General features: G+C 41.4%; 1 protein-coding gene across 1 annotated transcript; it reads right to left on the reverse strand.

The window, feature by feature from the left end:
- Positions 1–69: 69 nt before the first annotated feature.
- On the reverse strand, positions 70–2,365 carry TMT1B (thiol methyltransferase 1B). The gene is made up of 2 exons (XM_017658568.3): positions 1,495–2,365; positions 70–530 (listed from the first exon to the last, which is right to left on the reverse strand). The coding sequence occupies exons 1-2, from the start codon at positions 1,990–1,992 to the stop codon at positions 294–296; spliced, it is 735 nt and encodes a 244-aa protein (XP_017514057.3). The 5' UTR covers positions 1,993–2,365; the 3' UTR covers positions 70–293.
- Between the last annotated feature and the right edge of the window lie 24,131 nt (positions 2,366–26,496).

Below are 26,496 nucleotides of genomic sequence, written 5' to 3' on the forward strand. Positions count from 1 at the left end.
AATGAGAGAAAGGGACAGGGAGCTGCCCTAGGGCCAGGTGGGAAAAGATGGGGAGACTCAGCCCAGAAATTTGCAGAAGTGCAGGACAGGGTGTAATGGCCAGGGTAGGAACAGAGCTTCTCCTCTGCAGCGAGGGATTGAAGGATGGAGTCTCTGGGCAGAGGTGGGGAAGGAGAAATGGGCTTGGGGTAGGGTGGGGAGAATGGCTTCACTCTGCCTCAACAACTTCAGCAGGAGACAGGCTTGCTGGCTGGTGGCATGGTTCTGAACTGGAGGCAGGACATGGGGACGGGCTATTTCACAGCCTTTCCCATGATGTGGGGCCCCACAGGTAGCCACTTGAAGAGTGGGGGTTGTCGTTCCATCTGGAGTTCAGAGAACTGGGCCCTCTCGAGATCCTTCCAGGTCTCTCTGGTGAGGCAGCAGCCGTCCCCAATGTGTTTCCAGGTGGGCTCGGCCACTTGCTGCCACAGGAAGGCCCAGCTTCCACGGGGCTCAGCCACATGCTCCCAGAAAAAGAACACTCCTCCCTGGGAGGGCAGAGTCTGTCACTGACTTGCTGCATCCCGCTGGCTTCCTCTAAGCCCCTGCACCTGCTCACCAAGCCTGGTCTGATGCCTCGGTGAAGGGGGCTGCTGGCCTCTGGGTTTGTGGAGCAAACTGTGCTGCTCCTGACATTTTCTGCATCTCCTGGCCCCTGCCCTCTCACTCAAACTGCATGCGAAGACCCTCCCCATGGAGACAGCTGGTTGAGGTTGTTAAGGGTTGACATAGCAGGGGGCTGATGGATGGGAGATGGAAAAACAGGAGCAGAGATCTCACTGTACACAGAGATGCTCTCTCCTGAGACCCAGATGCACACATCCCACTGCTTCCTGGACATCTTGGCCAGCATCCCAGGAAAACTTCTTCCCAACTCCTGAATAAAGTTATTTTCTCCTCACTCTACCTTTCCTGGATGATCTCATGCACCCTAAGCTCTGAGTTTACCAGCTACAAGCTGGCAACTTCCAAATCTCTATCTGGAGGCTTCATCTTTTCCTGATGTTTGGACGTGGACTGCAAACTGCCTCTGGCTTGCCTATCTGGCTGTCTCCTGGCACCACAGGCCTAGCAAGTGCAAATGAGGCTTGTTCATCCTGGCAAATGGCCTTCTTTGACCCTCGCTCCCTCCCTCCACATGTGCTCCTGCAACCTTCCAGAACTCTCCACACCCAGTTCAAAATCTTACAGACTCCACTTAGCCTAACCACTCCACCTAAAACACACTTTCCCACCTCCCACCCCCAACTCCCTGCTAAATCCCTCAAATCTTAAACGTCACTCCCTAGGCCCCAGCCGCCGCTCCCCTGCTGGCTGTCCCAGCTCCCGCTCTTCCTCATCTGGGTGCTGGGCTCACTTCCACTGGCAGATGGGGGTGGAGGCCAGTGAGCCCACACATCAGGGCTCCCATCCTGGGGCAGCCAGTGCCCAATCCCCTCCCTTGTGGCTCACCGGTCTCAGCACCCTCTGGACCTCCTTCAGGACCCTTGCTGGGCTCTGCACAGAGCATAACACAAGGGTGCTGACCACCACATCCATGGAGCTGTCAGCCAGTTGTTTCATGTCCTCTCCAGGAGCCACCACAAACTGCTCATATTGGAGGTGCCTGTTTTCAGCCATGCTCTTTGTCAGGAACTTCTTGAAGTGGGGATTCGGGTCCAGGCAGATGATCCTACAGCCAGCTGGGTAGAACTGGAAGTTGGCACCGGTACCACAGCCCAGCTCTAGCAGGGCCACCTTCCCAGAGGCTCCCGTAAGTCCCTTTATCTGGCCAAAGAGAGCCCGTTTCTTGCTCTCCATCTTGCGATTGCTCTTGGTGGTCACCACGGCCATCAGGTAGGGGAAGTAGCGTCTGCACAGGGGCTGCCAGCAGCCCAGCAGAGCCATGAGGTGCAAGGGCAGCGTCAACAGAAGTAACAGCAGCTGCAGGAGCCAGACTAGTCCGTCCATGGCCGCCGGGCTCCGTGTGGCCGTTCGGGTGCCGCCTTCTATCTGCCCAGCTGCAGTGGACTTTGTGCCCTGCTCACCAACTGCCTCTTCACAAGGCTGGAGTGGGCGTACGGAACCTTCCAGAGTGCGGTTTCCAGAGCCCCACGGGCTCTCCAACAAGCTTTAAGTGGGGTGGAGAATGCATCGTGCCAGCTGCCCTGAGCTCTGGGGGCACTCTGCCCAGCTGGTGGGAGGATGTGTGCTGATCTCTCAGAGGAGAGTGAGGAGGGAAGGGGACGTCGCAGATCACCTCTTCATGGGGCCAAATATTGCGGCAGAGCTGACTCATGGGGCATCGCAGGCCTCACTCTGGCCTCAGGCTCTGCAAGCTGGAAATTCTAGTTGCCTTGGCACACCCCCAGGTCTTTGTAAACTGTACCATGCCCCACACAGAAGCCAAACACGGCACATTCAGGGACAGGCCTGATTGGTCAGAAGAAGGAGGGAGGTTGCTGGCCAAGAGAAAGGCATTTGCTCAACTCACTGGTGTTTATTATCAAATCTAAGGCCTCAAGGCCCTAGAAATAGAGAAGAAGGGAGGAAAAGGAAGACTGGAGAAGAGTCAGGAGACTGGGTTCTAGTTAGTTCTGCCATTACCTCACTTTGTTCCTCTGGGCAAGTCTCCCACTTTCTGGGCTCCAGTTTTCTTGCCTGTGAAATGGGGAGATGAGGAGAGACTGGATGGGCCATGCATAGTTTCTAAGCCCTCCTCCTGCTCCCACCTTTGACATAAGGAGAATGGGCTGAGACAGGGAGCAGGTGACCCTAGGTATCCTCACAGGCCAGGACTTCCAGGACTCCAGGACTAGGCTCCAGGCAGGGAAGTCTCACTGGCCAGATTTTGGGGTCACAGGCATCTAGCAGGAAGTTCCATATTATTATTATTATTAATATTATTATATATATATATTTTCAATTAAGGTATCATTGATATACAGTCTTATGAAGATTTCACAAGAAAAATGATGTGGTTATTAGATTCACCCTTATTATCAAGTCCCCCCTATACCCCATTGCAGTCACTGTCCACCAGTGTAGTAAGATGCCACAGAGTCCCTATTTGTCTTAGCTGAGCTACACTGTCTTCCCCATGACCCCACACACACCATGTGCACCAATCATGATACCCCTCAATCCCCTTCTCCCCCACTTCCCCCCTGCCTTCCCTCACCCCTCCCCTTTGGTAACCACTAGTCCCTTCCTGGAGTCTGTGAGTCTGCTGCTATTTTGTTCCTTCAGTTTTGCTTCGTTGTTATACTCCACGAATGAGGGAAATCATTTGGTATTTGTCTTTTTCCGCCTGACTTATTTCACTGAACATAATACCCTCCATCCATGTTGTTGCAAATGGTAGGATTTGTTTCTCTCTTATGGCTGAATAGTATTCCATTGTGTATATGTACCACCTCTTCTTTATCTATTCATCTACTGATGGACACTTAGGTTGCTTCTATATCTTGGCTATTGTAACTAGTTCTGTGATAAACATAAGGGTGCATTACAAATATATTCTCCCATATGGTAGGATGCCTTTTTGTTCTGTTGATGGTGTCTTTTGAAATGCAATCTTTCTTTTTTTAAAAATTTTTTATTAAGGTATGATTGATACAGTCTTATGAAGGTTTCACATGAAAAAACAATGTGGTTACTACATTACCCATATTATCAAGTCCCCACCCATATCCCATTGCAGTCACTGTCCATCAGTGCAGCAAGATGCCACAGATCCACTATGTGCCTTCTCTGTGCTCACTGTTCTCCCCGTGATCCCCCACACAGTGTGTACTAAACATAATACTCCTCAGTCCCCTTCTCCCTCGTCCCCCCCACCCTCCCACACCCCTCCCCTTTGGTAACCACTAGTTCATTCTTGGAGTCTGTAAGTCTGCTGCTATTTTGTTCCTTCAGTTTTGCTTCATTGTTATACTCCACAAATGAGGGAAATCATTTGGTATTTGTTTTTCTCTGCTTGGCTTATGAAATAAATCTTGTAGTAGTTTCAAGTATACAGCACAGTGGTTCAACAGTTACCCACGTTATTAAATCCTCATCTCCATTACTATAGTTGCTATTTGTCAACACAGGAAGATGTTACAGAATCATTGGTTATATTTTCCATGTTCTACTGCTATCTGTGTGACCAACTTGCACTATGAGAATTGTGTTTCCCCTTTAAGCCCCTTGCCCTCCCTACCCACCCACCCCAAACCTCACCCCATTGTAACCACCAGTCACTTCTCAGTGTCTACTACTGTTTTGTTCACTCTGTTTTGCTTTGTATTTATATTCCACAAATAAGTGAAATCACATGGTATTTGCCTTTCTCTGCCTGGCTTATTTCACTGAGCATAATACCCTCTAGATTCATTCATGTTGTTGCAAATGGCAGCATTTCTTTTTTTATGGCTTAATAACATTCCATTATGCATATGTACCACGTCTTTATTCATTCATCCATTGATGGACATTTAGGTTGCTTCCATATCTTGGCTATTGTAAATAATGCAGCAATAAACATAGGGGTGTATATATCTTTTCAAATCAGGAATTTAATTTTCTTCAGGTAAATAGCTAGAAGTGTAATCACTGGGTCAAATGGTATTTCTATGTTTAGTTTTTTGAGGAACTTCCATACTGCTTTCCACAGTGGCTGCACCAATTGATATTCCCACCAACAGTGTAGGAGGGGTCCCATTTCTCCACATCCTCACCAACACTCATTTCTTGTCTTTTGGATAGTGACCATTCTGACTGGTGTGAGGTGATATCTCATTGTGGTTTTGATTTGCATTTCCCTGATGATTAGCAATGTGAACCACCTTTTCATGTGCCTGTTGGCTATCTGTATTTCTTCTTTGGAGAAATATCTGTTCAGGTCCTTCACCCATTTTTTAATTGGGTTATTTTTTATTATTTATTTATTTTTTTGGTGTTGGGGTGTTTGAGCTCTTTATATATTTTGGATGTTAATTCCTTATTGGCTAAATCATTTATGAATATGTACTCTCATACAGTAGGTTGCCTTTTTGTTCAGCTGATGGTGTCCTTTACTGAACAGAAGCTTTGTAGTTTGATGTAGTCCAGTTGTTCATTTTTGCTTTTGTTTCCCTTGCCTGAGGACATCGGTCTAGGAAAGAATTGCTCATACTTACATTCAAGAGATTTTTTGCCCATGTTTTCTTCTAAAAGTTTTATGGTTTCATGGCTTACATTCAGGTATTTAATCCATTTCAAGTTTACTTTTGTGTATACAGTTAGGTACACATCTAATCCAGTTTCATTTTCTTGCATGTAGCTGTCTAGTTTTCTCAACACTAGTTACTGGAGAGACTGTCTTTTCCCCATTGTATATTCATGGCTCCTTTATCATATATTAATTGGCCATATATGCATGGGTTTATTTATGGCCTCTCTATTGTTTTCTATTGATCTATGGGTGTGTTCTTGTGCCAGTACCAAATTGTTTTGATTACTGTGGCTTTGTAATAGAGCTTGAAGTTGGGGAGCATAATCCTCCCCCCACTTTATTCTTCCTTCTCAGGATTGCTTTGGCTATTCAGAATCTTTTGTGGTTCCATATGAATTTTAGAACTATTTGCTCTAGTTTGTTGAAGAATGCTGTTGGTATTTTGATAGGGATTGCATTAAATCTGTAAATTGCTTTGGGAAGGATAGCCATTTTGACAATATTAATTCTTTGTATCCAAGAGCACAGGATAGATTTCCACTTATTTGTGTCTTATTTAATTTCTCTCATCAATGTCTTACAGTTTTCAGAATATAGGTCTTCCTTTGCTAGGTTTGTTCCAGGGTATTTTATTCTTTTTGATGCAATTGTAAATGGAATTGTTTTCCTGATTTTTCTTTTTGAGATTTTGTTCTTAGTGTATAGGAATGCAACATGTTTCTGTGTTTTAAGTTTGTATCCTGCAAATTTGATGAATCCAGTTATTCTAATAGTTTTGTTTGATGGAGTCTTTAGGGTTTTCTATGTATAATATCATGTCATCTTCAAATAGTGGCAGTTTAACTTCTTCCTTCCTATTTGAATGCCTTTTATCTCTTTTTGTTGTCTGATTGCTGTGGCTAGGACCGCCAGTACTATGTTGAATAAAAGTGGTGAGAAAGGACATCCTTGTCTCATTCCCAATCTTGTACCCCTCTGGCACCTTTTCCACTGTTGGTAAATGTTAGCTGTGGTTTGTTGTATATGGCCTTTATTATGTTGAGATATGATATGTACCCTTTATTCCCATTTCATTGAGAGTTTTTATCATGAATGGATGTTGAATTTTGTCAAATGCTTTTCGACATCTATTGAGATGATCATGTGGTTTTTATCCTTTTTGTTAATGTGATTTATCATGTTGATTTATTTACAAATATTATACCATTCCTGTGTCTCTGGAAGAAATCCCACTTGGTCATGATGGATGATCCTTTTAATGTATTTTTGAATCCAGTTTGTTAATATTTTGTTGAGGATATTTGCATCTATGTTCATCAGGGATATTGGTCTAAAATTTTATTTTTTTGTACTCTCTTTGTCTGGTTTTGGTATTAGAGTGATGCTGGCCTCATAAAATGAGTTTGGAAGTATTCTCTCCTCTTCTACCTTTTGGAATACTTTAAGAAGGATGAGTATGAGTTCTTCTTTAAATGTTTGGTAGAATTCATCTGTAAAGCCATCTGGTCCTATTGGGAGTTTTTTGATTACCAATTCAATTTTGTTACTGGTAATTGGTCTCCTTAGATTTTCTGTTTTTTTTTTCCTGGGTCATTCTTGGAAGGTTGTATTTTTCTAGTAATTTCTAGAAAATTCTTCTAGGTTGTCCAATTTATTGGCATATCATTTTTTCATAGTATTCTTTAATAATTCTTCATATTTATGTGGTATCTGTTTTGACTATTTCTTTTTCATTTCTGATTTTGTTTATTTGTGTCCTCTTTCTTTCTTGATAGTCTGGCTGGAGGTTTGTATATTTTATTTATCTTCTCAAAGAACCACCTCTTGGTTTCATTGATTTTTTTCCTATTGTTTTATTCTTCTCTATTTTATTTATTTCTGCTCTGATACTTTATTATGTCCCTCTTTCTACTAACTTTGATTTTCATTTCATTTGTTTGTATTTTTCTAGTTTCTTTAGTTGTGAGCTTAGACTGTTTTTTTTTGGGATTTTTCTTGTTTCTTGAGGTAGCCCTGTATTTTTATGTACTTCCCTCTCAGAACCACTGTTGTTGTGTCCCACAAATTTCGGACTATTGTATTTTTGTTTTCATTTGTCTCCATGCATTGCTTGATTTCTGTTTTGAGTTGCTCATTGATCCATTAATTATTAAGAAGCATGTTGTTTTGCCTCCATATTTTTGTGTGATTTTTTTTGTTTTTCATTGTGTTATTTATTTCTAGTTTCATACCATTGTGGTCTGAGGAGTTTCTTTATACAATATCTATCTTAAATCTATTGAGGATCTTTTTGTGACCTAGTATGTGATCTATTCTGGAGAATGTTCCATGTGCACTTGAGAAGAATGTGTATTCTGCTGCTTTCGGTTGGAGTGTTCTGTAGATGTCTGTTAAGGCTATCCGATCTAATGTGTTGTTCAGTGCCTCTGTTTCCTTATTTATTTTCTGTATGTTGATCTGTCTATTGATGTGAGTGGTGTGTTAGAGTCTACTAAAATGTAGATGTTACAATTTATCTCCCCCTTTCATTCTATTAGTATTTGCTTTACATATGTAGGTGCTCCTATGTTGGGTGCATAGATATTTACAATGGTTATATCCTCTTGTTGGACTGACCCCTTATCATTGTGTAATGTTCTTCTTTGTCTCTTGTTACTTTCTTTGTTTTGAAATCTATTTTTCCTGATATAAGTACTGCTACTCCTGCTTTTTTCTCTCTATTGTTTGCATGAAATATCTTCTTCCATCCCTTCATTTTTAGTCTCTGTATGTCTTTGGGTCTGAAGTGAGTCTCTTGTAGGCAGCATATAGATGGGTTTGGTTTCTTTATCCATTCTGCCACTCTATGTCTGTCTTTTGATTGGTGCATTCAGTCCATTTACATTTAAGGTAATTATTGATAGGTATGTACTTACTGCCATTTTATTAGCTGTTTTCTGTTTGTTTTTATAGCTCCTCTCTGTTCCTTTCTTCCTCTCTTATACTCTTCTCTTGTTATTTGATGGTTTTCTTTAGTGTTGTGGCTGTATTTCTCTTTAAAAATTTTTTTTGTTTATCTATTATAGACTTTAGGTTTGTGGTTATCATAAGGATCAAGGATAGCTTCCTAAATATGTAAGTCTATATTAAGTTGCTGATTGCTCTATTTCAAACACAATCTAAAAGTACTTCTTTTTTTCTTCTTCTTCCTTCTCCACACTTTATGTATTAGATGTCATAATCTGCATTTCTTGTGTATCCCTTGACTGATTTTGTGTATTTGTTTTCACTACTTTTCAATGTTTTGTTTTGTTTTAATTTCTTGCTTGGTAAGTAATGGTCTAATACTTTCCTGGGGTTTATTTTCACTGGTGAATACTATTTAGGCTTAGGAACATTTCCATCTACAGCAATCCGTTTAACATATCCTGTAATGCTGATTTAGTGGTTACAAATTTCTTCAGCCCTCATTTATCTGGGAAATGTTTACTCTCTTCATTAACCCTGAATGATAATCTTGCTGGGTAGGGGATTTTTGGCTGGAGGTCCTTCTGTTTCAATACATAAAATATTTCATGGCACTCCCTTCTGGCATGTAAAGTTTCTGCTGAGAAATCTGTTGATAGCTTTATGGGGTTTCCTTTATAAGTAATTTTCTGCCTCTCTCTAGCTCCTTTCAATACCCTTTCCTTATCCTCAATCTTTGTTACTTTAATTATTATATGTCTTGGTGTTGTCTTCCTAGGGTTCCTTTTGTTAGGGGTTCTCTGTGCTTCCAGGACCTGGGTGTCTATTTCCTTCCCAAGACTGGGGAAATTTCAACAACTATTTTCTCAAAGAGACTTTCTGTTCCTTTGTCTCTGTCTTCTCCTTCTGGCACTCCTATTATGTAAATATTGTTTCATTTGATTGATCACACAGTTCTCTTAGCATTCTTTCATTCTTAGAGATTCTTTTTTCTCTCTGTTCCTCAGCTTTGTTGTGTTCCTGTTCTCTAATTGCCATCTCATTGATTATCTCTTCTATTGGCTGCAGTCTATTATTCATTGCCTCCATTGTATTTTTCATTTCAGTTACTGTATTCTTCATCTCCTAATGGCTCTTTTTCAGCTCTTCTATTTCTTTGTTGAAATCTTACACAAGATTTTCAACACTTTTCCAAAGGCCAATGAACATATGATTGCTATTTTGAAATATTTATCAGAAAGATTGGTGATCTCCATTTCATTTAGCCCTCTTTCTGGTGTCTTATCCTGCTCTTTTGTTTGGAACATATTCCTCCTCCTTCTCATTTTGTCTGTGTTTCTGTGTTTCTTCCTTTGTATTAGATGGATCCACTATGCCTTCTGGTCTAGAGATTACTGGCTTTATGAAGGAGGCATCTCTGATGCCCAGAAGCTCAAGACTCTTTGCTCACCTACTCCTGGATCTCTTCTCCAGCAGACACTTAGTTACTGCTGGTGGGCTGTGGGTGTGGCTGCCTTTCTGCCTCTATGCCAGCAGTGGCCATTCTTGTCCTCTACAGCTGGCAGATTTCATCCTCTGCAGCTGGCAACTCCCTCAGCTGGCCCTTTTTGAGCCATGAAGCAGCGCTTGTGCTGGGATTGCAGTGGGTGGGGCTGCCTTCTACCTGCCTTGCAGTGATGGTGGTGCTGCTTGACTGACAGGGTGGGTGGAGCAGGTGCACAGGGGAGCATTGTGGGGCTGGGCCTCCAGTGAGGTTGAAGGAGAACTAGGAGTTGGCTCCTCCCCAGTTGGGCTGAGAGAGGGCCTGGAAACTAGGAAATCCTCCCTCTTTCTGCTGTGCAGGTGGGCAGACAGAGAAGTGCCTTGGGTATAAGCCACCAGAGGGGGATGGAGCATTTGGGGTTCTCACAAGCACCCAACCAGTTGGGCTAAGGGAGGGCTGAGGAAGCATCATCCACTTTCCCTTTCTCCTGTGGAGAGAGCTCTATCCAACCCCCACCTCTCTGGCACCTTTTCCACTGTTGGTAAATCTTTCAAACTGCCATCTCTGTTTCAGGGTCTCAGCAGGACTGGTGGAGCATGCTTGTCCTCCACAAGTGGCAGGTCTCACCCTCCCAGAGTGCTACAATTCTCCCTGGTGTCCAGCTCCACTAATCATCAAAGCCAGATGTAATGTGAACTTGTGTTCCCAGAGCATATCTCCAGGGCCAGGTGTGCAGAGTTTCTGAGTGCTTATCCCCTCCCCACTCCATTCCTCTTCCTCCTGCCTGTGAGCTGGGATGCAGGAAGGGCTTGAGTCCTGCTTGATCATGGCTCTGCCACTTTACCCTTCTCTGTGTGGTCCTCTCTTCATCACCAGGTGTAGATAGTCTGTTCTGCAGTCTTCTGGTCATTTTCAGGGTTAGTTGTTTTTGATGTAGTGGCTTCCATTGTGTGTATGTGGGAAGAGGTTCATGCTTCGCCTTCCTGCTCTGCCATCTTTTTCACTGAAAGTCTATTTATTAATTTAAAATGTGTAATTATGTTTTTATTTTGGCAGTGTCATTTAATTTTTTTCTTTTTGGTGGTACAATACACATAACACAAAACTTACCATCGGTTTTGATCACTCATTATGAACTATAAACAATCAAGTCAAATATGAATATTTGTTTGATTTTTATACTTGATTTATATGTGAATCCCACATTTCTCCCTTTGTTATTATTATTATATTATTATTATTATTTTTAATAAAATGCTGAAGTGGTAGGTAGATGCAAGATAAAGGTAGAAAACATAGTTTAGTGTTATAAGAGAGCAAATGTAGATGATCAGGTGTGTGCCTGTAGACTATGTGTTAATCCAAGCTAGACAAGGACAATAATACATCCACAGATGCAGAAGATTTCTCTCAAAACAGGGGGTTGAGATTCTAAGCCTCACCTCTGTTGATCCCCAATTTCTCACCTGATGGCCCCCCTGTGACTGTGCCTGTCTTAGATTGTTCTTCCCTTGAGAAATCTTACCCGTCTCTGGCTAACCAGTCATCTTCCAGGGCCATACAGGGAAATGTAAAGTTGGTAAGTGAGAGAGAAGCCATATTGTTTGAAAAGGTTAGCTTTTTACTTCTTTGCAGATTTATGCCCTGTGGCTTCTATGCCCAGCATTTGTCTTGAGGTATCTTTACCACTTGGAGGAGTTATGATACTTGGTGAATTCGATATGAGGCACAAATTCTATTTAAGGGTTGTAATTAGGAAGGAAGAAGAAAAGCTATAGACGTAGCAGACAGAAGAAAACATGGGAGGATTGATTATTTCTTTGACATATCTTCTTGTAGAGTAACTTCAGCATGTATAGGTTTTAAACTACTAATTAAATTTCACACACACATTAAAATAATAGGAATAAAGTCACATAACCAAAGCAGATCTATAATTACCAGCCATCTCCAGTAAAGCCAAGAAAACCAGTTAGGCACCCGAGGCATTTGTGAAAATTTGTGTATGATATAATGGATATTGTCCAACTGTACTTGAACAGCTGAGAGAAATCAGACAAATTAAAACAACCCATTCCTGGGAACTGTTCACATCCCATATGTTCTTTTAACAGTAGATAGTCTGTAGTTGTAAGATTTTGGAGCGCTACAATTTGCACTTCTCCTAATTCTTGGTTGAGTTCCAACAGTATAGATCCAGTCAAATTTGCTGTTTTACTGTATGCACAGGCCAGCTTAGATATCTCCTTCTTCATTCCAATGGCAAGTCCATGAACCGGTGGGATGGATGCAGCTACAACTGCAGCATCGCCTGGATCTTTGTTGAGGTTTTTTGATGATCATCTTCTGGTATGAGTCTTCCAGAGAGTGCTGATGCTGGAAGTTCTTCTTCATATCGTATCTTAGTTCATTTTCTGGGTAGCCAAATTAGGCTTTGATCCTCTGTATAAACACAAACAGACCCTTTGCCCACACTTTGATATGCCCTTTATACCATTGTGTAGAACTCATTGGAGGTCACCACACAGGAACTGCTTTTTTTTTTTTTTTAGAAAAAGGAATATTATCAGAAAAGTGTACATCCATAGCCTATCATCTGACACCCTTTAAGTGATCAAAATTAAGGATATTTAAAACATGCATTAATCATTGATTTACAGTTAGTTTTATCCTATCAGGGAGTAATCCCCCTTCTCTTTCTTTCTTTTTTTTTTATCTTTAATCTACACTTACATGAAGAATATTATGTTTACTAGGCTCTCCCCTATACCAGCTCCCCCCTATAAACCCCTTTACAGTCACTGTCCATCAGCATAGCAAAATGTTGTAGAATCACTACTTGTCTTCTCTGTGTTGTACAGCCCTCCCCTTTCTCCCACCCACCATGCATGCTAATCTTAATACCCCTCTTATTTTTCCCCTCCCTTATCCCTCCCTACCCACCCACCCTCCCCAGTCCCTTTCCCTTTGGTACCTGTTAGTCCATTCTTGGGTTCTGTGATTCTGCTGCTGTTTTGTTCCTTCAGTTTTTCCTTTGTTCTTATACCCCACAGATGAGTGAAATCATTTGGTATTTCTCTTTCTCCGCTTGGCTTATTTCACTGAGCAAAATACCCTCCAGGTCCATCCATGTTGCTGCAAATGGTAGGATTTGCCCTCTTCTTATGGCTGAGTAGTATTCCATTGTGTATATGTACCACATCTTCTTTATCCATTCATCTACCGCTGGACATTCAGGTTGCTTCCATATTTTGGCTATTGTAAATAGTGCTGCGATAAACATAGGGGTGCATCTGTCTTTCTCAAACTTGATTGCATTCTTAGGGTAAATTCCTAGGAGTGGAATTCCTGGGTCAAATGGTAAGTCTGTTTTGAGCATTTTGATGAACCTCCATACTGCTTTCCACAATGGTTGAACTAATTTACATTCCCACCAGCAGTGTAGGACCATGTTTATAATTTTTATTTTGAATTCTTTTTCAGGGAGACTGGTTAAGTCTGTCTCTGCAGATCCTCTCTCAGGGGTTGTCTGAGCTATTTTGGACTGGACTAAATTTTTGTGCCTTTTCATGGTGATAGCGGTGGCTATAGGCAGGTTGCGGGTGTGTCAGCTGGGAGAAGAAAGTCCTTTCCTGCTTGCTCGATGCCTTGCCATTCTCTGCTGCCTGTGTTGGTTACCCGCACTCCTGGAGCAGCCACTGGGTTAATCCCCTTAGCTGCTGTGTGTGGGTTCTCTGTGAGAGCAGTGCGGAGCCCTGCAGGGAGTGGCAGCCATGGCAGGTACACTCCTCCATAATAGCGGTGCCCCTGCCAGGCAGCTGTGTGCCAGCAGCGGCGTTTGGGTCTGGCCTGCGTGGCTGTGCATCGAGCTGGGATTCTGTTCGGCTGCTGGGCGCATGGCTGCTCCTTCTAGCACTGCTGCAGGTGTGCACGGGCCTCTCCTGCGTGGACCTTTCCCGGGCTCCTCTGGCACCACTGCCACCACTGCACGCGGGACGCTCCCAGGGTGTTTGGTCACCACTGCGGCAGGCTCACACGAGCCGCTCCTGGTCCCCTCCAGTGCCACCACCCCCAGCGTGTGCTGCCACTCTCCCACTACTGGGCTTGTGTGTCAGGGCCCGTGCCAGTTGTGGGAACGACTGGCAGGCTGCTTAGTGCGGTGAGGGGCTTTAGAGCTGTGCTGCCACCCAGGGATTTAGGGCGTGTAAAGTTCCCCGGGATTCCCAGCTGCTGGCTAAGGGTGCCGGGATGACTTCATCCAGCTGTGGGGTCCCTGTCCCTTTAAGACTTGCAAAAAAGCACTCGCTTTTCTTTTGTCTCAGGGGCACTGGTTGTGGGGACCTGTCTGCAGGTTTTGCTTTTCTGTTTCTCTAATATCCAGCACCCTGTGCGCCTTGTGTCTGCGCTCTGGGTGCAGATTTCTAGAGCTGGTTGTTTAGCATTCCTGGGCTTTCACTCCCTCCCTGTTCTGACTCCTTTCTTCCCGCCAGGTTCTGGGGTGGCAGAGCATTCAGGTCCCGCCTGGCCGCAGCTTGTATCTTACCCCCTTTGTGTGATGTTGAGTTCTCGCAGATGTAGATGTATCCTGGCTGTTGTATGGCATCCACTGGTGTCTCTTTTAGGAATAGTTGTATTTATTGTTTTTTCATAAATATATATGTTTTTGGGAGGAGATTTCCACTGAACTATTCATGCCGCCATCTTCCTGTCATATAGTATTTGTATTTTTTATGACTGACTTATTTCATTTAGCACAATGTCCTCAAGGTCATTCATGTTGTAGCATATTGAAGAATTTCTTCCTTTTTAAGGCTGAATAAGATTTCATTGTATGTGTATACCACATTTTACTTATCCATTCATCTATAGACACCTGGGTTCCACTTTTTATCTACTGTGAATAATGCTATCACCATGGGTGTACAAATATGTCATTTAGACCCTGATTTCAATTCTTTTGGGTATATACCCAGAAGTGGAGTTGCTGGGTCATATGGTAATTCTGTTCTTGACTTTTTTGAGGAACATCATACTATTTTCTACAATGGCATGCCATTTTATTTTCCCACCTGCAGTTCACAGGGTTCCAATTTCTTCACATCTTTGCCAGCTTTTGTTTTCCTTTTTGGTGGTAGCCATTCTACCTCTGTGAGGTGGTATCTCACTGTAGTTTTGATATGCAGTTCTTTAGCAATTAATGATGCAGAACATCTTTTCATGTGCTTATTGGTCATTCATATTTCTCCTCTGGAAGAATATCTATACAGGTATTTCACCTGTTTTTGAATCAGTTAGTTTGTTTTTTGTTGTTTTTGTTGAGACTTAGGAGTTCTTCTTATTTCTGGATATTAATCCTGTATCAGATGTATGAGTTGAAAATATTCTCTCTCATTTTGTGGGTTGTTGTTTTACTCTGTGGGTAGTGTACAAAATGTACAAAATACACAAAATAGACTAAGTTCAATTACTCTATTTTTCCTTTTGGTACCTGTGCCTTTGGTGTCATTTTCAAGAAATAATTGCCAAACCCACTGTCATCAAGGCTTTGTCCTGTTTTGTTCTAAGAGATCTATTGTTTTAAATCTTACATTTCAGTCCTTGATCCATTTTGAGTTAATTTTTTGTGTATGGTGTTAGGTAAGGGTCTAATTTCATTCTTTTGCATGTGGATATCCAGTTTTCCAGCACCACTTGCTGAAAAGATAGTCTTCTCCTCATTGAAAATGAGGTGTTTTGGCACCCTTGTGACTAATCATTTGGCAGTATATATGGGTGTTTATTTCTGGGCTCTCCATTCTATTCTGTTGGTCTGTATGTTGGTCTGTATGCCAGTACCACACTGTTTTGATTGCTGTGACTTTGTAGTGGGTTTTGAAATAAGGAAGTGGGAGACAGCTAGTTTTATTATTCATTCTCAAGATTATTTTAGGCATTTGGGCTTGCTTGAGGTCTCATATGAATTTTAGGATGTGTTATTGTATTTCTGCAAAACACATCATTGGATTTTCATAGGGATTGCATTGACTTTATAGATCACCTTGGGTATATTGACATTTTAACAACATTAGACCTTCTAATCTATGAACATGGGATGTATTCCATTTATTTATGTCTTCTTTAATTTCTTTTAACAATATTCTGTTGTTTCATTATACAAGCCTTTCACTTCTTTGGTTGAGTTAATTCTTAAGTGTTTTATTCTTTTTGATGGTGTTGTGAAAGGAATTGATTTTGTTTCTCAGCTTGTTCATGTTCTTGAATAGAAATGCAGCTGAGTTTTGTGTGTTGACTTTGTATCCTGCTACTTTGATGAATTCATTTTATTAGTTCTAATAGTTTTTCTGTGAAATCTGTAGGGTCTTCTATGTATAGGAGCATATCATCTGCAAACAGATAATTTCACTTCCTCCTTCCCAATCTGGATGCCTTATATTTCTTTTTCTTGTCTTATTGCTCTGGCTAGAACTTCCAGTACTATTTGAATAGAAGTTGTGAAAGTAGTCATCCTTTTCTTGTGCCTTATCTTTGAAGAAAAGGTTTTAGTCTTTCACTATCAAGTATGATGTTTGCTGTGGGCATTTTGTTAAGATTATATTAAATATATTTTAGGAAGAACCAACATATATTTTTACTCAAGAGTATGTTATGTCTTCCCAATTGGTCACATCTTTTTTTTTGTCCCCTTTGTAATATTTCAAACATATCTTCATGTAGATATTGAACATTTCTTAAGTTTATTTCTGTTATTTTACTTTTTTTGGTTAATATAAAAGGAGCCTGTTCACTGATATCTTTGCACTGGTTGCCATTTGCATGTATATATAATCACTTTTGATTTCTGTATATTTGTTTGTACCTAGTCATTTTAGTAAATTCTTTTATTGTTTATAACCATTGTTTTTATTTGATTCTTTGGGTTTCCTAGGCATAATTAGTGCAAATAATGTAATTTACTTCTTTCTTCCCAATTTTTGAATCCTTTGTTTCTTTCTCTTGCTTAATTGCTTTAACTAATTCCTTCAGAACAATGTTAAATAGTAGTTTGGATATGAAACATCTCTTATTGTTCCTGAAATTCATAAGAATACATCTAACATTTTTTCACATGTTTCATCTTTTTTTCCCTCAGTTTTATTACCCTTTTATTCTTTTATTACCTTTCCTACTTGTTCTGTACTGTTGGGGTTAAGAGTCTGCAAACTGTATTTACCTGGCTCCCTTGCTTGTTTGCTTCTTTGTGGGTTCTGCTAATAGTCAATATTGGAGGCAGATCAGGTTGTGGGAGGAAGAGGACATCTTCCTGCTTCCAAACTGAACTGTGTGGCAGTTGTTGGCAGTGGTGATGGTGCAGCAGCAGTGGGGATGGGGCGATTCCAGACTCCATCAGCCTAAGCCAAAGGCTGCACCATTTTAGCAATTCCAATTCTTCCCTCTTTTTAGATCTAGAATATGTTGTGACAGTGTTGATGACAGGACAGCAGTAGGGGTTTGTGGGCTCTAGCCCTGGGGTAAGTGGCTCATGATCTCTGGGTATCCTCCCTTCTCCCTTTTTGCCCCTGCAATCTTCCTAACTTCTCCCTTTGGTTTAATACATTTTAAACTAGTTCTCTACATTATGTTTCTTCTGTTTGAAATTGCTAGAGTGATTTCTGTTTGTCTGACTGGACCTTGACTAATATACCCATTAGGAATGATGTGGACTTTGGAGTTGAGATACAAATACTTACCTATGTTAAATAAGTATTGAGGTGAATGTTTCATACCAAATCCTCTGTCCTCAAACCTCTCATAACCTTTCTTCTATCCTTACTGTCAGTTGATGAATTTGCCTCATGCTTTATGACAGACCCTATCTGATGTAAGCTTCTTTATTTTCTATCCCAAGGCCTGCAGATTATCTGCATCTTCTCCCATCCTATTCCCTCATTATACTGGAGGATGTGTTATTACTTCTGTCAAGGGTCAATCTCTGTATATATCACAGCCTCTTTCACCTTCTTGATTTCTCTCATAACAGCCTTGTTGAGATATAGTTCAAATTTACATACCATAACATAACATTTTGCCCATTTAAATTATGCCATTCAGTGGTTTTTTTTTAGTATATTCAGAGTTGTACAACCATCAACACAATCAATTTTAGAATATTTTCATCACCCTAAAAAGGCACTGTATACTTATTCACTGTTACTCCTCTTGCTCCCAAGTCCCCTTTCACCATCAATTTACTTTCTGTCTTTTTGGATTTACTTATTCTAGACATTTCATATAAATGAAATCATACCATATGAAGCCTTTTGTGACCAGCTTCTTTCACTTGGGGTAATGTTTCCAAGATTCATTCATACTGTAGCAGGTGTCAATGCCTTATCTTTTTTTTATGTCTGAATAACATTCCTTGTATAAATATGCTATATTTTGTTTATGAATCATCAGTTGATGTTCATCTGGGTTGTTATAATTTTTGGGATATTATGAACAATGCTGCTATGAATTTTAATCTTAGTTTTATCTTCTCTCTCTCCTAAATCACTAATCTCTACTGCTCAATAGATCTTTGAACATGCTAATATGCTCCAATATATGTCAGGTTAATAATAAATTAACCTTCTTGTGACTCTACATCTCCCTGTATCTACCACCCATTATATAGGCCTACTTCATATTTATACTTCTTGAGTCATCTGCTCTTGTCTCCATTTCCTCACCTTCCTTTCACTCTTACTCTCTTTCCAATCCATCATTCTAATCTGGATTGTTAACAACTTTTTATTGTTAAAAACTATTCTTCTCAAGGCTGTCAATGGCTTCCACATTGCCAGACCCAGGCGATATTCCTGCTTTTACTTTATGTGACCTCCTAGTGGCTTCAGAAAGTTAGTACTGCTTTGTCATTGAAATACTGTCTTGCTGAGGCTGTCCTGACCTTCCAGTTTTCTTCTTCCCATACTACTCCCTGGGCTGCTCCTTCTCAGTCTCCTTTTTAAGGTCTTTCTCATCTTTTCAACCTCTAGATTTTTGGATTTGGCCTTAGATCTGCCTCTCTCTAAATTCTCTCATTAAGTAATTTCTTTTTAAAAAATTATTTTGATATCATTAATATACACATGAGCAACATTATGGCTACTACATTTCCCCCATTATCAAGTCCCCACCACATACCCCATACAGTCACTGTCCATCAGTGTAGTAAGATGTTATAGAATCACTACTTGTCTTCTCTGTGCTATATTGCCTCCCCTGTGCCCCCCCCACAATATGTTTGCTAATCCTAATGCCCCTTTTTCCCCTTATCCCTCCCTCCCTTTCCACCCATCCTCCCCAGTCCCTTTCCCTTTGGTAACTGTTAGTCCATTCTTGGGTTCTGTGATTCTGCTACTGTTTTGTGCCTTCAGTTTTTTTCTTTGTTTTTATACTCCACAGATGAGTGAAATCATTTGATACTTGTCTTTCTTCACCTGGCTTATTTCACTGAGCATAATACCCTCTAGCTCCATCCACGTTGTTGCAAATGGTAGGATTTGTTTTCTTCTTATGGCTGAATAATATTCCATTGTGTATATGTACCACATCTTCTTTATCCATTCATCTACTGATGGACACTTTTAGGTTGCTTCCATATCTTGGCTATTGTAAATAGTGCTGCGATAAACATAAGGGTGCATTTGTCTTTTTCAAACTGGGCTCCTGCATTCTTAGGGTAAATTCCTGGGAGCGGAATTCCTGGGTCAAATGGTATTTCTATTTTTAGTTTTTTGAGGAACCTCCATATTTCTTTCCACAATGGTCAAACTAATTTGCATTCCTACCAGCAGTGTAGGAGGGTTCCCCTTTCTCCACATCCTCACCAACATTTGTTGTTGTTTGTCTTTTGGATGTTGGCCATCCTAACTGGTGTGAGGTGATAGGTCACTGTGGTTTTAATTTGCATTGCATGTTTTCATGTGCCTGTTGGCCATCTGAATTTCTTCTTTGGAGAAATGTCTGTTCAGATCTCTGCCTGCCCATTTTTTAATTGGCTCATTTGCTTTTTGCTTGTTGAGGTGCATGAGTTCTTTGTATATTTTGGATGCCAACCTCTTATCAGATGTGTCATTTATGAATATATTCTCCCGTACTGTAGGATGCCTTTTTGTTCTACTGATGGTGTCCTTTGCTGTATAGAAGCTTTTTGGTTTGATATAGTCCCATTTGTTCATTTTTGCTTTTGTTACCCTTGCCTGTGGAGATATGTTCATGAAAAAGTTGTTCATGTTTATATTTAAGAGATTTTTGCCTATGTTGTGTTCTAAGAGTTTTATGGTTTCATGATTTACATTCAGGTCTTTGATCCATTTTGAGTTTACTTTTGTGTATGGGGTTAGACAGTAATCCAGTTTCATTTTCTTACATGTAGCTGTCCAGTTTTGCCAACACCAGCTGTTGAAGAGGTTGTCATTTCCCCATTGTATATTCATGGCTCTTTTATTGTATATTAATTGACCATATCTGTTTGGGTTAATATCTGGACTCTCTATTCTGTTCCACTGGTCTATGTGTCTGTTCTTGTGCCAGTACCAAATTGTCTTGATTACTGTGGCTTTGTAGTAGAGCTTGAAGTTGGGTAGAGAGATCCCCCCCACTTTATTCTTCCTTCTCAGGATTGCTTTGGCTATTCGGGGTCTTTTGTGGTTCCATATGAATTTTAGAACTATTTATTCCAGTTTGTTGAAGAATTCATTAAGTAATTTCACCCATTTTCATGGCCTTCAATACAATGTGTGTGATTATTACTCACATATTTATCTCTTCAGTGAAGATTTTCCTCTGAGTTCCATTCAGATTTGTATATCCAGGTGCCCTCTTGCCTCTTCCTCAGCATGTGTCCTGGATGTGTCAAACTTAACATGTCCAAAATGGAATTTATAAGACTCCCGAAATCTCATTTCACTTTCTGCCTGTCTCTTCACTATCTCAGTAAGTGACACCATCAGTTGCTCAATTTTTCAAACAAAAGCCTATGACTTAACTTTATTTCTCCTTCTCCTTCTCCCTTCTGCCCTCCTTCCACTTCACCTCTTCTTCCTCCTCCTCCTTCTCTCTTTTTAAACTTGGCATATTGGGACATTTTCAGTATACATAACATTGGTAGACTAGTATGGTACACCCCCATGTGTACATCAACCAGCCCCAACACAACTCTCACACCATGGTCAACCCCTCCCCATCCCCTCCTCACTTACTTTGTCCTTCTGCCCCCCGAGTATGGTTTTGAAGTAAATCCCAGACATCATGCCATTTCACCTGTAAATATTTTAATATATGTTTTTGAAAGATACATAAAAAATTAACACAATATTACCACCCCTAAAATAGCCTAACATAATTCTTAGGACTCATTTTTGATTTTTCATTTTCCATCCCTCCCACATCCAAGCCATCTCCAAGTCCTGTCAGCTCTGCTTCCTGATGGATCGTGATTTCATGCACTTTTGTCCTTTGCACTGGCACAGACCTGGAGCAGGCTGCAACCTGCCTCTGCCTGACCCACTGCAATAGCTTCAGGACTGGTTCCCACTCCCACTCCTCACTTATCCTGCAGTGAATTCCCATTAACTTTGGCATAAAACTCAGCTCCTTTCCATGGGCCAAAGGCCAGCAAGACCTGGCTCCAGCCCACTTCTCCTGTGACATCCCCTGTCCCATGCTTCATGCAATCTTTCAGGTTCCTCAGACTCTAATTCTTTTTTGGTTCAGTGCCTTTGAACTTGTCATTTCCTTGCCTAACATTCTCTCACCCTCTTCAGCAGTCCTCTTCTCCCTCCTGCCTAGTTAATGTTTACTCACTTTCCTGGCCTTCCATTGAGCATCCTTTCCCTTCCCCCAGCCAGGTCAGGAGGCCTTACCTCAGTTTATTGCTGTTCTTATCTGATTAGTATCTATCTATAAGCTCTGTAAGATCAAGAATTGTGTCTTTTTTCCTTATTGCCACATGTCCAGCACCTAGCATGATGTCAGGCAAGTAGTAGACACTGAAAGTGTGTGTGTCAAATAAATGGTGAATAGATTTATCATGTTTTATAATTAAAAAATTTTGTCCATATTAAAAAATCTGCGACCTCCTTAGTGAGTTAGCTTTACAGTGTCAGAAAGCATCTTGGCATCTCCATATACTCAGAACCATTTCCAGTGTTGGCCTCAGGGGCCACTCAACATGTATTTATTGGATGGATGAATAAATAGTCTATATCATTGAGAAAAGGGTCCATACACTGAGAAATGTCTATATCATTGAGGGCCTTTTAAGCCAACCTAAGGGGTTTGGATTTTATTGTGCAGGAAATGGGAAGGAGTCATATGGTCTGATTGGTTTGTTGGAAACATTTCTGACAACTGACTTACGGGGAAAAAGACAAGGCTGAGAGACCAGTTAAGATGTGATTTGTATTGGTCCAATGAAAGGATAATGAGAAACAGAGCAATGGGGGTAGAGAGGAGATTTATGTCACAAGTGTTAGGAAGATAAAATTGATGATAGTTTTAAAAATTTGAAACATTTAGGAAAATATGCATAACATAAAGTTACCATTTAAATTACTGTAAAATGTATAGCCCAGTGGCATTGAATACATTCCCATTATTGTGCAACCATCACCATCATCCATCCTCACAACTTTTTGATCTTCCCAACTGAAACTCAATACCTGTTAAAAATAACTCCTTATTAGCTCATGGCAACCATTAAACATTTATAATGCTCAGCAGATTGATTACTCTGAGACTTCTGACTCTATTTGCTGGATATAATTTGCCAGAATAAGGAGTTTTTCTTGAAAGATGGTGAATATGGCTTTGCCACGCTGACTTTGAGGTGATATATTCAATGAGCAGTTGAATATTGAATCTGGTATTTCAAAGAACATTTTAGCCTAGAGGTAAATATTTGAGATCCATCAGTATAGAGGTTGCATCTGGTCCTAAACTCCAAACCAGAAACTCTTCCTGTGCTCTTTGATTTGGTTGGTTAAAATTCCCCCAAGTCAAGTACCTGGGAGCCATTCTTCACCCTCCTGTTCTCCCAGCCCTGTCCCCCATTCACTCCATCACTAAATCTTATCATGTATTTCCAAATATCTTCTAAACATACCTTGAATCTTCTCTTTTTTATCCCAACAACCAGGTCTTTAGTTCAGGCCCACATCATTTAGTTTCGCAACCTTGTAACTAATGGATTCCCCTGTTTCTAGTTTTGACACCTTCAAGTCCATTCTCCACACATTATTTAAATAATACCATGCCTTTATTTAAAAATCTGCATTGTTTCCTCATTGTCTACAGGATGAAGTCCATGGTCCTTACTACTTGGAAAGATTGTCTGTGATCCGCCTCTAACTGACACCCCAGCCTCTTCTCTGGGGTTTTCTCCCTTGCTGACTGTGCTTCCACAGCCCTGCATATGTGGTCCCCCTCCTGGCCAGCTGTTTCATTCTTGGCTCACTCCCTCTCTTTGTCAGATTCAGCTTGGGCTCTTCTTTGCCAGAATGGCTCTCCTGATGATTCCCTTATTCTGATATGGTTCTGGGTCTCTCTTCCCTCACACTACACACAGATACCATTATTGTACTTACCATATTGTGCTGAAAATGTCTGTTTACATATCTGTCTCCCTTAATGGCCTGTTGGCTTATTGAGCATAAGAACCATGTCTTCCTGTAGCCCCAACTCAATAATAATCAATACTGTTACAGAATGAATGAATGCTGTACGGAAATAGGAGCCATAAGTAGTAAACCAAACACACATATAGGAAACTATTAAGTGAAATTCAAAGTGGTACTGCATGTGATTAGTGTAAAATATGTGTGGGATAGACTAAATTCTCTGTGCAGGAGCAAACTCTGGGGATATATTCTCCTCTTCCCATGGTGGACATTGTTGCTATTTCTCTTGGTGGGCTGTTGTTACTGGGAACTATTTGTGTATTTTGCAAAGTGGAAGTAATTAGTATTATAGAAACTTGTTATACAAAAGTGTGTTCCCTGGACCACTAATATTGGCCTTGCCTGGGCCTTCATTAGGAGTGCAGGGTTCCAGGCCCCACACCAGGCCTATTGAATTTATGTGTGCATTTCTCACAAGATCCAAGGCCATTCCTATGCACATACAAGGTTGAGAAACACCATCTCAAGAAACAACTTTCTTGGCTAAAAGAGATGGAGCTTGTCAGCTTAGGTCCTTGGTCCCTCTCATTCCTCTAGGAAGCTGTGTTGTGTGGGGCTTGGCTGGCTGGACATTCCAGAGCATGGCTTCAGGGAGGGGTGGTGGCAAAGGACTCAGTCCAGCAGCTGTGCCCAGATGCATGGAGCTAGAGGCTCAGCACCTCACAAGCGGTGTCAAACAGAAGCTGCTGGAGACCTGCGGCTGGACTTGGCCAAACAGGCCCAAATGGAGTCCAGCCAAGGTCAGGTGAGGGGAGTTGTGTGGCAATTGGAGGCCTGGTCAGTGAGTACAGGTCAGGCCCAGAGGATCAGATGATACAATTCCTGAGGTTGGGGCAAGGACTGGGGCTGGGCACTCAGCTTCAGGAATGGGGTGAGGCTCAGGGCTGGAGTAAAGGTCAGAATGTTGAGTGTAAACATACTTCTTTATCATCCAAAGCAATGCTTCTACCTTTGAAGGGGTGGCTGTGCTTTATCCAGTTGGCAAACTTGCATTCTTCTCTGGTCACAGGACAGATCCCAGGTAGCGTGGGGTGGAGCGGCAGAGGACCGTGTGCCCTGCCAGCATGCTCATGTGCTCTCCTTGTGCATTTGCTTATTGTGACTGCTGCATGTAGCCCCTTCTTTCAAATATGATGTTTGGTATTTCACAGCAAAAATAATGGAAGCTATTGGATGTGAGTCAGAATGTGGCTGTGATGTGTGCTGAGAAGTAGAAACCTTCCCTTTCCCTCTACTGGAAGACAGAGACTTGGGTCAGATTTGGAGCTTACACTTGGCCTGGGAGGGGCTGAGTGACCTAGTCAAGTTAATGCAGACTTGAAGTCCCCTGTTACTCAGCACAGTCAGGGTTATCATTTTGCAAAGAATAGGGTAAAATCTTAACGTTGGGAGCAATGTACACTTTCTTAATATGAAGCCACATTTTATTGACTTGGGAGAAAAGTTAATCCTTGCTCTGATGAAGTGTGCTTCTTTTAGGTAACTTGTGAGGAAATTGGCTACAGCACATAGGGTCTAGGTCATTCATCAGAGCAGAGATAGCTCCTCCCCCACTTCGGATCTGGTAAAACAGAGAGAGAAGCAAGCTTCTGTGAACATTGGGCTAAAATCTGGAGCTTGAACATGGGTTGAGAGAGAGCAGAATTCCACAAGGAACTCTTTTCTTCTTAAGATCTAGGTCTGTAAGGGCTTTTTTGCTTGTGTGCATCAAGGGAATGACTTGTTTAGACAAGGAATTGTTGCTAGTCCTTTTCCTCTAGACTTCTCCATAATAGCGCCTGGCCAGACAGGAAAGGAGTGGTGCAGATTTTATCATAGCACTGGGAGGAAGTTTCTGCCTGGGAAAGTGTGGAGGGGCATGAGGATACTAGCAGGGCCGAGGCAGGCTGTGGCTTGGAGGAGGCACTTCTCCCCACTCCCTGGGTTTGCTAGGAGAGCTGCCTCTTTGATCCATGGGGCTGCAAGTGGCTTCCTGGTAGGAGTAGACTGGAAGCTGATTTACCTGGATTCTGACTCCTTTCCTCTCATTGGGGAGCAAAGGACTTCCCAGTATCCCAGAAAGAAGGAGTCTTATTATCACTTGAGGAAACAGGAGAACTGTATGGCCTGGGCCTTGTATTCATGAAGGGCCTCAAATATAGACTTTGCCCTATTGCCAAATAAGGTCATGTTGTCTTTGTGTTTACTAGTTGTGTTCAGAGTTTTGGCTGGTTAAAAACAAATATCTAAAATATACCAATATTTTAGTAGCTCTGTTCTGGCATTTCTTAATTTTTTAGTATACCCACAGCCTGGAAAATGGAGGCAGCCTCTCTCACCGCAAATGGCCCTGCCTGTCACACACAGCTTACAACAATTGTAGAGAGTTACTCATGGTTCTGTATGCTCTGAAATACATGAAAATTGAATTTCCCCCTTTCGAGATAGGTACTTAAGACAAAGGAAAGCCACGTATGCCAGGCTTATGGAGCAACTAACTGATCTCACAGAAACTTGTGAGTGCCCCCAGTCCAGCCCAGCATGGGAGGCACTCCTGTTGAGGCTGGCCCTGGCCACCCAATGTGACTGTCGCACCTCCAAACCATTGAAGCTGGTCCTGGGAAACAGAGGGCTCATCCTGAGGTTTCCCAACTCTGAATCTGGATGAAAAGGCAGACTTTCATTATAAAATGTTCTTTATCTCCAGTAATAACTTTTGTCTTAAATTCTATTTTTGTCTGATATTAGTGTAGCCAACTAACAATAGAGCCTCAAAATGTGGGAAGCAAACAGTGACAGAATGAAAGGGAGAAATAGACAATTCAACAGTAATACTGGGAGACTTCTACATTCCACTTTCATGAATGGATAGAACAATTAGGAAGATCAACTAGGAGACAGAAGATTTAAAACACATGCTAAACCAGCCAGACGTAACAGCAGAATATACACTCTTCTCAAGGGCACATAAAACATAAGATAGGGCCCCATCCATTTAAAATGATTAGATTCATCTGAAGTATCTTCTCTGACCACATGGAATTAAATTAAAGATTAATAACAGTAGGAAATTTGGTAAATTCACAAATTGTGGAAATTAAACAACACACTCCTAAATAACCAATGGGTCAAAGAAGAAAATTTATAGCTATAAACAGCTGTATTGAACT

The sequence above is a fragment of the Manis javanica genome, chromosome 11 (assembly GCF_040802235.1).
Source record: "Manis javanica isolate MJ-LG chromosome 11, MJ_LKY, whole genome shotgun sequence".
NCBI lineage: Eukaryota > Metazoa > Chordata > Mammalia > Pholidota > Manidae > Manis > Manis javanica.